This window comes from Vulpes lagopus, chromosome 2 (assembly GCF_018345385.1).
Source record: "Vulpes lagopus strain Blue_001 chromosome 2, ASM1834538v1, whole genome shotgun sequence".
Lineage (NCBI taxonomy): Eukaryota > Metazoa > Chordata > Mammalia > Carnivora > Canidae > Vulpes > Vulpes lagopus.
The window spans coordinates 138,696,004-138,709,340 of NC_054825.1; the positions used below are offsets into that span (position 1 = coordinate 138,696,004).

General features: G+C 43.8%; 1 protein-coding gene across 6 annotated transcripts in view; it reads left to right on the forward strand.

Moving 5' to 3' along the window:
- The first annotated feature begins 336 nt into the window (after positions 1 to 336).
- Positions 337 to 13,337, forward strand: part of PRUNE2 (prune homolog 2 with BCH domain) — a 256,673-nt gene continuing 243,672 nt past the window's right edge. For all 6 annotated transcript variants that reach the window (XM_041742368.1, XM_041742375.1, XM_041742364.1 and 3 more), the window contains exon 1: positions 337 to 570. In XM_041742368.1, the coding sequence (XP_041598302.1) occupies positions 535 to 570 (36 nt within the window). In that variant the 5' untranslated portion in view covers positions 337 to 534. The remainder of the gene's footprint in view (positions 571 to 13,337) is intronic.

The following is a 13,337-nucleotide window of genomic DNA, read 5'->3' on the forward strand; positions in this document are numbered from 1 at the left end:
CCTTCCCACCTCCCCTGGCTGACGGCGGTGCCTGCGGCAGAGCCTCCCTATGCAGCAGCCCCTCGCACTTGGCTCGCACTTCTGGGCGCTGTCCATGGTTGCAGCATCCTTCGGCGCGCCACGTCAGGAGGCCGCAGCGGGGCCCAGCGATTGGCGGAGGAGCCCCTCGCCATCCCCCAACGCCCCCGCCCTCGCGCCCGGCCCCGAGCCCCGGCTCCCAGCTCCGGCCCCGCAGGCGCGTGCCAGTGCGCGCGCGGGGCGCGCCCTGGGGCTCCCGGGAGTCACACCCACTTTCCTTATTAGGGCAGCCAGACGCCCGGAGCCGGCGGCGGGGGCGCGGGGGTGGGGCGGGGAGCCCTGGGAGGCGACAGCCGAGGGCGCAGCCACAGCCTCAGCCGCCTCTGAGCGGCAGGAGGGAGCAGCGGTCCCTGCGCACCCGCCGGCCAGTTTCCCGAGACCCGGCTTCTCTCCGCGGGGCGGAGATCTTCCTCCGCACCCGGCTGGGTACCCCTCGCCCAAACCTCTCGGGAAGACATGGAAGAATTTTTGCAACGCGCCAAATCTAAACTGGTAAGTTGGCGGAACAAGGCTGTGTGCGTGCGTGTGTGCCTGGGTGTGTGAGTGTGTGTGTGCGCGCGCGCTCGCTGATCAGAGGAAAGGGCATTGCAGCAGAGAAGGAAGAGACAACTTTGCCACTTAGTTGTCAGTGTGTGCGGGCTATTCGCTGGAAAGAAGCTCTGGAACTCTGGTCCATACAGCTGGCAGCCTGTCTCCCGAATCCTTCCCCAAAGGCAGGCGAAGTGCTGAGCGGGGGGTGCTCAGCCAGGCAGAAGTTGGGTTCTGTGTGTCCAGCTTCGGTTCTTTGGCCTGAGGTCGGAGGGGATCTAGCCAACCTGCAATTTTCTTCTGAAGCCTGGAGGGTTAATGGGTGTGGTGCTCCTTTCCAAAATGAGCCCAGCCCTCTGCAGATGCAGTAGGTGTAAGTGTGAAGGGGTGGGGGGTGGGGGGGGCAGGAAGGATCCCTTAGAACTATATACTTCAGCAGAAGGCGGTGGCAAAGCGTAAGGCAGAAGTTAGAGTGCTGGCTAGGAAAGGTATGTGGGGCAAATGCGCAGTTCACCGGGGCGGCCCTCACAATGAGCTTGCTCCAGTGCAGGAGTGAGGGATGCTCCAGTGTGAGTCCTGTCTCTTGGTCCCCTGTTCAGATCTGTCATTTGGGCAGAGGCAGAAGGGAGAAGACCCAACTGTTGCTGATGATATGCGGTTTGCCAGACTATTGTTCTCCAGTGAGGAGATCAGCATGTTGGCCCATGTGCTGTCCAAAGAGTGAACTGTAATTTTATTGTGTGTGTTGACAGTTGCTACACATTCTGGAACAACAGATTCTAGCAGCTTCCTAATTCCAAACTGTTTTGGCTTTCCAGCAGAGCAGTAATAAACATAATGGAAGTGTTTCTGTTTCCATACTTAGGAAAAAGCCTCTGCTCATTTAGAAGCAATATCTTTAATGAACAGTGAAAGTACCTTTCATGGGCCTGGCATAGGAGGAAATGCATAATTTATTATGCCTTTAACCTTTAAACCTTCATAGAAGACAAAATACAAAGTCTGCATTAAGGTGACATCTTGATCACAAGGCAGGATATTTGCAGGATTATCACAGTAACTTATTTATGCTTGCACAACAAAGTGTAGACTCAGGTGTGAATCTTACAATGATTTAACTCTGTCTTTCAAAAGACCATTAGAGTTGATTAATGCTAAGGTTAAGTGTTTTGTTTTCTACCTTAAGTCTCCCAGAGAGTCAAATGTTTGTGGTGATTTCAGAATTGAGAAAGTTGGTGGTCATGTGGTCATTTCTGTGTTTATGGCTGACCTCCTTATAGTTTTACTTGAGCATATGAAGGAAAATTGTGATTTCAGAAATTGGATACATTTCTGATAGTGTAGGTAAGCTCTCTGTTTTTTTTTTTTTAACCTAACATTGAGTGAGAAATGGTCAAAAAAGAAAGTCCATCGTACCAACTTATTTACTTATTTTGTTGGTGGATAAAAGTGAATGACCATCAGTGATACATCCAGATTTAGATCATGCCTGTGTTCCTGTGTTCCACTCCTGAAACATGTATTTTAGCAATAAACCTTTAGATTGTGATATCTGATGTGAGCAAGAGATTTGCCTCCTTTCTGAAGAACAATTGCTGGAATGGAAAAATCTCCTATTTCAGAGCAATCAGTTTAAAGTAATGGGTAAGTTTATTTACCGAGTCCCTTCATTAGACGAGCAATTTGCTCTACATCATTAAAAAAAAAAAGACAGGAAAAAGAAGTGGTTGTTTGAAATACTGCTCCTAGTTTCCTGTGTTAGCCAGAAGAACAATTACTGCTAATTTTGCTTTTTCTTTGAATAGGTTTCTTGCTAGAGATTACAGTTAGTCTTTCATATTCAACCACAGAAAAGATGTTTTGGTCACTTTTGGTGTCACATTTCCCCTGACAAATGATATTTTCTAAGTAAATAAAATTTTTACTTAATTTACTACATTAACTCTAGTAGTAGATAACCTTTTGCTTTAGAGGATAGATAATCTTCGTTTTGGAGGAAAAAATTAAGTCAATTATTATGACATTCATTTGTGAGAAGTATATTCATAGTAAATGAGTACGATTAAAAATATCAGGCTAATACTTTGGGAAACATTTTAAGGAGAAGAAAATTATGCTGGCTTTTATTTAAGCCTGATTAGACCAGAATTAGTTAGAATTTAGGTGTTATGGTTAAGCTGTTTTCCATCAGAAGTTAATATAGACTTATCCGCATGATACCTTTGAAAAGTCTAGCTGGCAGGTTTCTTTCCTACCTACTTGACTTCTCACTTTGATATTTTGTAGTCACGATGTGTATCTTTTAATAGTTTGAAATAGTCCATGTCCTCTCCAAAGTCCTAACATAATCTCACCATCTTTGGAACTAGCTAATTCCAATAGACTATAGAAATTTTAAGTTGCAAAATGGAGTGACTATTAATCATGGATAAAATTTCCAGTGATCAAAACTTTGAAGAAAGAGTGCTTCTTTTTTCCTTTTGACTAGGAGCATTTATTATTCATCTGTCATTGTGAGGCGAGAAGAAGCTCTCCCATTCTAGGCCAGGCCTCTTTTTTTTTAAAGATTTTATTTATTTATTCATGAGACACACACACACACACACACACACACACAGAGAGAGAGAGAGAGAGAGAGAGAGAAAGGCAGAGATATAGGCAGAGGGAGAAGCAGGCTCCCTGCGGAGAGCCTGATGCAGGACTTGATCCCAGGACCCCGAATCCAAGGACCCTTTGGATCACAGCCTGAGCCAAAGTTAGATGCTCAACCATTGAGCCATGCAGGTACCCCCAGGCCCTGGTGTTGATCAGAAATCTTTGAGGCGGAAGGGACATTTTTGAATTTTATCAGGTAGTTTGGAGCTTATGTCTGTTGAAATTGGGGGAGCATGCTGTCAATTCTCTTTCATCCCTGTCTGCTCCTGCTGATCCTTAAACTAAGGCAGATTCACTGCCATAATTCCAGCCCTCTTTCCCCTAAATCTCTCCTTCCAATACACACCCTTCCTTCCTGAGAATATGCTATATTCATCAGAAATGGCAAAAGCAGACCCCCAAGTGTGGCCTCAGTAGGATCGCTCCCTCCTGGCACTCAAATGCTTCTCTAGAGGGCCTGCCTTTTGCCTGCTTAGGACATGTTTGGGTGCTTAGATCTTCTTTTTTTTTTAAATTTTTTTTATTTATTTATGATAGTCACAGAGAGAGAGAGAGAGGCAGAGACACAGGCGGAGGGAGAAGCAGGCTCCATGCACCGGGAGCCTGATGTGGGATTCGATCCCGGGTCTCCAGGATCGCGCCCTGAGCCAAAGGCAGGCGCCAAACCGCTGCGCCACCCAGGGATCCCAAATCTTCTTGGTAAAAAACCTTAGCTGATGGTGGAGGGCAGCAAGAAAAGTGGTCACTTACTGTGAACGTGGTCTCCTGAAATGGCACTTTCTTGACAAATACAGAATGACAGATAGGAAATTAACCCAGTGAGGTTAATTGTCAGGACAGTCGAGTGAGCAGTAGGAGAGCAAGACCCCCGAGACACTAGAGAGCTGATCAAAGAGTGATGCTTTTTACCTGGGTGCATTCCCCTGATGTGAGCACTCAGCTATGTTTTTGATCTGTACACTCACTGCTAGAACTCGAAATGAGGATAAAAACCCGTTTTCTTTTTCTTCTGCTAGTGCCCACCTGGCTTCGCTTCCACCTGCCCGTTCAGAGCTGGAATAGGGGCAGAGATCAAATGCTATAGTTCTAGGCTCATCCTGAAGTTTTAGCTATGCTTTCCATTTTTAGTTATGCCATTTCTTTGGTGGTGTCTTAGTTATTCTTAGTTGTAGCATTTCTATGATAAGAAAAATTGAGGGAGGGAGAGAATGAGGGCTCCCTGCCTTAGGCTGCAATTTGGGAAATGTCCTACCATGTCATAGTGGTCAGCTCAGAAAAGCATTCGGGCCAAGATGACCTCATCGTGGCAGTAAATGGTCCAAATTCCAATGAACTTTGTTGGGGGTGGCAGTGAGTGGGGGAAGAAACAAATTAAAGGAAGAATCAGAGTCCTGGGGCTCCGGCTGGTGGGAAACCAAGGTCCCCACACTTGGTAGCCTGGCTACTGAGCCCCTCCCACTGCCTGGACCCCAGCAGCTGATGCAATTCAAGCAGCTGCTAATGGGTGGGTGGGTGGGGTCACTACCGTCCACATGCCCTCAGATGTAGATCACTAGCCAGCCTTGGGGGATGGAGGGGTGTCAGCTGCCACTGGAAGGATCCAGGGCACATCTTTGTCTCAGGAATGCGGTTTTCAAAGACAGGGTGGTGATAGGGTCACCACTACAGTATGAGGAACGCATCTGTCCCTCCCGCAGAGACAGCTGCAGGTGAAGAGCTTTGTTCTGCAGTGGGTATTAGTCAGCACATGGCGTTGTAGAGCAGAAAAATTCTGGGTGACCTAAATGTCAACTTAGATTCTGTGGTACGTGGTATAAACACCAAGAAAACACATTCAGAACCATAAAAGAACAACCACATTTAAGTTGTAGAGGAGATGAGGCTTTTAAAAAGAAAGAGAAACACGGCAGTGTGTTTGCAGAGTCATCATCTTGATTGGAAGTTGGAGGAACATACTCTTGATTCCTTTACAAGAAGAGAAGTTGGACATGTCAACAAAAAGCGTCTTTAAAGTGGCCGTTGCAGATATTTTGAAGGGCCCACTGTGATGAGGAGTAGCGATGGAGATGGAGCTGCTGTCAGAGCAGTTTCCTCTGGGGTGCTGAGCTCATTCTGATCACAGCCCACGGGATCAGCTCCCTCCCCATCATAAGCCAGGGTTGGTGCACTTGAGACTTTGCCAGAGCACTGGTGAGCAGGAAGGAGACTCAGGAATCCAAGGAGTGCTTGCTTTAGCCCTGGAGTCAGCTCCATTTCTCACATCTAGAGCTCTCAGACCCGGAGCTGTGGATTATCAGCCCCAGGGTCCACGGAGAAGAGTCAGACTTTTTTCGGTGTAAAATCTCACAGTGGATTGGTCTGCTTCAAAGGTAAAGAATTGGTGGTCACTGTCATTCAGATCGCACCTTGGGTCTTAGAGGACGTGATTAGGTGAGCAAGGGCACTGTTGAATGAATGACTTGGGAATATTTTATGTTAACTGGGTAAAAAGATGACAGCTATGGTATAACCTGCTTATTTCTTTTGTAGCACTTACTTAGGCAGATATTAACCTTGTCTGGGGTTTGGTGTGCTGGTCTACAGAGCTCCTATAAGCAATGGTGGCTTGGTGATGGAGGTGTCACTCTTTGTACATTGACTCCTCCCTGGAGTGCTAGCTGAGCAGACAAAAGGGCGAGGGAGAACTACCTGGGTCTGTATGAATGCTGTGAAAAGGGAAAGAACATCTGGGGACCAGAGAAGTGAAGTGTACATTGCCTTGGTCACTGATTCTGTTTGGACCCTGGGGTTTATGGTAGAGTCATAGAGTTTGGAGTCATCTTTGAAAAGAAATGAGGGAAGGGCAGGACTGACATACTCAGGAGGCAGCTTTCACATTGAGTTTGATATGACTGGCACCCTCTGGGTTTGTGCAGTACACAACCTGCACAATCATACATGGCTTCCCTGCCCCAAGTCCTAAAGTAGCCTACTCAGAATCTCTGGCAATGTGCCAAATCCATTTCTGGCTGACCCCTGTGTCTTTGAGCTTTGGTTTCCAGGAGAAGGTAGCATTTCTCCTGAAAAGATCCTGGGAGGCAAACTGAGTACTAGATTGCTCTGAAAAATCAGACCCACAAAATCTGGGTTGGAAAAACTAACCTGATAACACGGTCTTTGGGTTTTTAATATGAAAAATGGGATATTGATACCCACTTTGCAGGTTTGTTGTAAAGCTGAAATACTATATTTACAGCCCTCAGCACAGAGCCTGGAACAGTGGCTGCTTCCCTCCATTTGTCCCAAGCTGGTCATTTTCTGCAGTTCCTTACCTCAGCGAATGGCATTACTATCCATCTGGTTCCTCCAGCTGGAAACTTCCTTCTCCTCCACCCTGTCCCCACCCACCTTATCCCAGGCATCACTAAGTCATCTGGATGACTGTAATGGTGGGCTCACCAGTCTCCTGTAAACCACTCTCCCACTGCTGCCAGAGAGATAATTATGAAAGCACCTTTTGCACCTCTGTAAACCTCATGACGCTTCTATTGCTCTTAGGAAAGGAGCACTTAGTATCCTGGGATCTGACCCAGTGTGCTGCTCAGCTTCTTTGGGCTTCTCCTCCTACCTGATATAAATAACTCCTACCTTTCCTTCAGGTTAGGTAAAGAAGGGAAGTCTTGCTGAAAGAACTCTCCCCACTCCATCTCTTTCACTTCATGGGTATAAGTTGGGTTTTGGATAATGACTTTAGATCATTTACCTCAGCTTGTCATTATATCTCTATTGGGCATGTTTGTTTGATGAATCAGAGTAAAAACAGGTCTCTGTGTGGTTATGTTCACCACCTATATCAGGGCCTAGTGCAATGCCTGATGGTTAGTAAGTTGTTTGTTTTGGCAGTTAATCATGCTGTATTATCGTTAATGAAGTACAAAGAGCCTTCCAATTATGTCACCTAGAGATCCTTTCACCCGTTGCTCTGTTTGATTGTTCTGTTCGGTTTGCCAGTGTCCAAATGAATCTGAATGGCATCATTCACTTTGGCGAGGGGATCAGGGCAGCAGATGGTATAAGCATCATGGGTCACCAGATGAGGGATTCCTTTCATGCCCACAAAGATCTTTCTCACTTTGCACAACTTGTACTTGCAAAATGAAGAATAGCAAAGCAACACTTGGTGTCGCAGAATAGACAGAAATTCTCTTTGGTTTTGTCAATGCTGTGATGACCTCCATTAAGATACAGAGTAGGCTATCAGTTTGGAGCTTGCAATTAATGAATTGCTGCATGCAGATCTTCTTTCCTTCATTTCCTGTCAGGGAGTAATTAAGCCTGTTCCTTAGAGAGAGATGAGGGAGGACATTCTCTCAGCTTATGGGGACCAGGAGATAGACAAGGAGCAAACACATTGGCCTGTTATTCTAGCATCTAAAGCTTTGGAGCTGCAACAGGCTTCAGATGCTTCCTGGGATTGTGAGCCATGCCTGTGCTAGACACAAAAAGAGCAAAGTGTTTTTAGAATGCGTGAAAACATAGGGCAAGAGCCTTGCACAAATCATAACCCATTATAGTGACTCAATAAAAATTAAGAAGTGATATACACAACTGAAGAATTATTGAATTCTGCATCTGAAACTAATGATGTACTATATGTTGGCTAATTAAATTTGAATTTAAAAAAGAACAAATTAATAAATGGATGGGCAGGTGCAAACTCCTCATGATTTGAATCTGACGAAGGGCTGGCGACAGTATGTACAAACCCAGGTTCTTTTATTAGAAGGAGGGGAGAAACATTAAGGTCGAGTGCCATCCAGCACTTTGCACAAAGTGTGTACCTCATACAAAATGTTACTACAAACTAATGAGGCTAGTTTTTATGCATGATGGTTTGGAATCTGCAAATACTGGTTGAATCAAAGCATGAATGGATTGTAAAGAGGCAAGGAAAGGAATGGGCCACTAAAAGCCTCTACAAAATCACATTGGGTAGATCAGCAAACAGAGTTTATTAGTGCCTTAGATCCTCCTCTGTGTACTTCAAAGACTATAAATTATACTTCCCCAATCCCAACTACCTCACCAAGTCTGCCCAGCCCATTCTGCTTCCTCTGGACCAGTACTAATTTCATGAGAGAGGTTGGCTTTTCAGAGTCCTTGAGAGGAAAAGTGCAAGGCATTCCAGACTAGTCTCATTAGTATTTCTGCCCAACCCTGACACTGCAGACCTCATGCATGGAATAAACCCATGCATTGTCCAGAAGCAGACTCCTTGTCTGACCAGCATGATCATGGTCCTCCACTTCATCTAACTCTCAGGGATGTGACCAGACTTACCCAGGTGCTCTTATTAGCCTATGATGCAAGAGTCTTTTGGAAATGATGGTGTCCAGAAAAATTGCATATTTTTGGCTCCATGCATTTTTATTTTTCACTTCTTGCTTTGGCTGTCAGGAAGCTCAAAGCTATATTGATGCTTACCCCCTTAGCCTAGTGTTTTTGTAGTAAGTTTTTCCTATTTTTATTGCTTAGTTTCTACATCGTTATAACTTGTTTTAATGTGATTTTTTGCTTAATTTGTACTTTTTTAAAATTACAAGTACCTTATTCTTTTGGACCCTGGCAAGAATAAATAAATACATTTTACAGTAATGTTTATTACCATGGACATGTTTTGGCAACAGGTCTAGTGTAATTCAGGGTTTATGTACTCACTTTTGGGAATTAGCTTTTTTTGTGATTGCAAATATTGTGTGAGAGCTTCAGAAAAGTAGTTGAAATCAGGCATCAATCAACACAATCAAAACTGTATATTTGTTCTCATCCTTAAGGACTGATGCCTTCCCGGGAAGCAACAGTAATCACACATTGCTGTAACCTGAGCCTGGAGCCCAGGATGTAGCCCATGGTAAAAGCTGCCAGGCCTAAGTAGGAAGATTTGGGAAGAGTTTCATAGAGTATTTTTGGATTTGGAGGAAGCTTGGAGATCCTCTTGTCTTCCCCATCCCTTCTTTCCCCTAAATGCAGTATGGCATGGTGGCTAATGGTGTGGACCCTGGAGCCAGATGCCTGATTTCAAAGCCTCACTTTGCCAGTTTTATTTACTGGTCAGGCAGCCTTAGTTACTTAGCCTTGATGAGTCTCGATTTCTCATCTATAAAATGAGAACAAAATTAGCACTCCTCTCTATAGGGCTGTTGCAGGTGTTAATGTCCTAAGATGAGAACGTGATCTGTATCCATAGTATGAAAAACATGAAAGGGATCACTGGTGGACAAGAGAGCCAGGAAGCCCTACTGACATTTCACAGATACAGGGATAATTCTTAATTCTTTTTTTAAAAGATTTTTAAAAAATTTATTCATGAGAGACACATAGAGAGAGGCAGAGAAATAGGCAGAGGGAGAAGCAGGCTCCCTTTGGTGAGCCTGATGTGGGACTTGATCTCAGGACCCTGGGATCATGACCTGAGCTTAAGGTGGACGCTCAATCACTGAGCCAACCAAGTGCCCCGGGACAATTCTTAATTGTTAGATTTTTTTTAGTTTGCCTAAAATTTGGTGAATATCTGTCTTCCCCCTAAGAGATCTGTTTTTTGGCTTATTTTTTTTTCACTGAATGTCAACAATGGTCTTGGGAGGTAGGTATTATTCTCCTTTTGAAACAGTTGAGGAAATAGCCTTAGCAAGTCAGGAAGTTTGCCCACTTCCCACTGCCAATGAAGAGCAGAGATAGTGGGGTGCCCAGTGGCTCAGTGAGTTAAGTGTCTGCCTTTGGCTCAGGTCATGATCTCAGGGTCCTGGGATCAAGCCCCGCATTACCTGCTTCTCCCTCTTCTACCTGTTTGTGTTCTCTCTTGCTATCTCTGTTAATATTTTTCTCTCTGTCTCAAATAAATAAATAAAATCTTTTAAAAAAAGGAAGAAAAGCAGAGCTAGAGTTTGCTCCCAGATCAGCTGACTCCCAATTCCAGGACTCTCTTCTAATAGCCTAAGTGCCTCTCTCCACCTGATCTCCTGGAACACTTCATTCCCTTTAAATTAAAAGTGAACAACTTGACAGGTTTATAGGAGGGTTGGATGGTAAGTCCACTTTGACCTGAGAGAGGTTTATTTCTTTGTGTTGACCGCTTTATATTAAAAACCCTCTGGACAACTGAGTTATCAACTAATATTAATTGAGAACCCGCTATGAGAAAAGTATGTGGCTCAGCTGTCTCTGATTTGGTTGAACAATTTGGGAGACATTTCTCACTGTATACCCATACAAAAGGAATATAAAATATTGATAAACTATTTGGAAAATTGGCATGTGACTGGCTTTTACAATGGTCAGAAATATAGTGGGAATTTAGTGAATTTTTAAAGAAGAGAATACATTTCAAAAGAAAGTTTGAAATTGTCCCTTACTGTCAAGGTTGTTGGCACAACTTTTGGTTTTGCAGATTTCTTCATAGGCCTCTTGCTGGAGGCCTTAAGGATTAGTTTGATTGATTGACTGATTGATCGATTGATCATACACAGTGGGGTGACTCACCCCAATGACATAGCTAATGAGGAAAAGAGCTGGAGTCCAGACACAGTTCTCAGTAGTACCAAGTCTGCTTTTTGTTCTTGAGTCTTCAGGCTTAGCAGCACCCCTGAAACTGCTGGTTATATTCAAGACATATATAGGAGTGAAGGAAAGGAAAAGAAGGAAAAGAGGGGAGGTAGAAGTGGAATTGGAAGGAAGCTAGGAGAAAAGAGAAGGAGAAAAGGATTTTAGGGGGGAACACAGAGAGAAGTGGTGAGGCATAGAAGAACATCCTTCCTAAACCCAGGTTGCAATGAGTGGTAGACCAAGCACTTCCTGTTTCTGGAGTTCACTCATCTGGCGACTTCAGCCAACCTTAAGTCCCTTGAAAGGTAGAATTATGCAAGAGCAGCTTTCCCTTAGGCAGCCAAAACTGACTATTGAAAACATATCTTTATGAATACATAAAGAAGATGTGTGTGTAGAGGAATATGATGCATCCATAAAAAAGATGACATTATGCGATTTGCAACAACATGGATAGACCAAAAGGGTGTTATGCTAAGTGAAACAGGTCAGTCTGAGAAAGATATTATATGATTTCCCTCATGTGTGGGAACCAAAAAACAAAACAAGTAAATAAACAAACCAAAGGCAGAGTCAGACCTATAAATACAGACAATAAGTTGATGGTTGCCAGATGTTAGGGACATTGGAGGGATGGACAAAATGGGTGAAGGGGAGTGGGAGGTACAGGTTTCCAGTGAAGGTATGAATAAGTCATGAGAATAAAAGGTGCAGCAGAGTATATGGTCAGTGGTATTGTAATAGTGATGTGTGGTGACATATGCATAACTATGTCACAAGCGTAGCTAGTGGTGGGCACAGCATAATGTACAGAGCTGTCGAATCACTATGTTGTATACCTGAAATTAATGTAACATTAGGCATCAACTATACTCAAATAGATAAATTTTAAAAAAGAAAGCATATCTTTAAAGTTAGTTCTTTCCTCATAGGAAAATCCCCCAAACTCTATCCCTGAGCCTATTTGTGTAAAACACTCAAGAGCAATGCTGGAAACATAGCAAAGATTCACAAATGTTAGCTTTCTCTCTCTCTCTCTTTCTCTCTCTCTCTATCATCATCATCATCATCATCATCACTTAGTTTGTGCTTTGGCAAAATATTCACAAGCTTGATTTTCTCAAAGCACGGTGATGGAAGAAGAGGTTGCCAAAGACTGTAATTTCTGGTAACTTACAATGAAGGAATTGCACAAATAAAACCAAAATCAAACAGAACCTATCAGAAGCAGACCCAGGCCCTTGCTAAGTGCCATTTCATCTGGGATAGGGTTAATAGTACTAAGCATCTGCACGGTGTCTGGGGCTGTAACATCAGTGACGTAAGGTACATCGTTGATGGTCACAGTAATAACCATGAATAATCAAAGAAGAAAGACCATTAAGCACAGTGTCCTGTTTAAGGACAAAGGTGGAGGTGTGCAAGCAGTTTCAGAAAAATTTCTAATTCAGGGGATCCCTGGGTGGCTCAGCAGTTTAGCACCTGCCTTTGGCCCAGGGCGCGATCCTGGAGTCCCGGGATCGAGTCCTGCGTCGGGCTCCTGGCATGAAGCCTGCTTCTCCCTCTGCCTGTGTCTCTGCCTCTCTCTCTCTCTCTCTCTGTGTGTGTGTGTGTGTCTATCATGAATAAATAAATAAATCTTTAAAAAAAAGAAAAAAAAATTTCTAATTCAGATTAATTAAAACAGAAAAAAATAGAAAGGAATTGTCACATGGAGGGTAAGCTTTGGTTGTCCAGAAAAGTGTTTGCACAGGAGACCTCGTTCTTAAGGGAAGCCAGATATGTGAAATGTCATGGTTTTTATAACAAGTGATCATGAGTCAGGAGGGAGGGCGATGGTGCTAAAAATGTGAGCCTGATGTGAGGAGGCAGAAATAGGCTTGTGGCATGTAGAATGTACGAGAAATCCCGCTCCCTGCTCCCATCCTGAGTTGAGAATTAATTCTGGTTCTGGACTCCACAAAAAAGTTGCAGCAGTGACCATGAGCCTATAAAAAAATTCCCTAAGAACAGTCCAAAAGGGAAGGGTGGCTGATAGACTTTCAATTATTTGAAAGGTTTTTGTGGGAGAGTTCCCATTCCCAGAGAGCATTTCTTTCTCTCATAATAAAAAGAATAAAACAAAAAAAAAATAAAACAGGACTTTTAGAATAAGTGGCTTTTGTCAAAAAAAAAAAAAAAAAAAGAAGAAGAAGATGCCCATCAATTCAGTAAGGTCCAATTGTTTTGTTGTGAACATTATCAATCAATTAATTGAAGGTGCAAAAGAAAAATGTGCATGCTTGTGTCTTGCTCCCCAAAATGTAAAAAAAGAGAAAAAGCAGAAGTTCATTCTGAATGTAGAAGTGTTTTGTTCACCTTTGCACTCGTCATAGACATTTTCCCCAACAAGTGGCCGGTGGTGCTGGCCAGATCAGCACCTGGCTCCGGAAAGATAGAAGTGTCACAGCAGGTGCACAGATCATCCGCTCCCTTGCCGTGGGTATGTCTGAAAG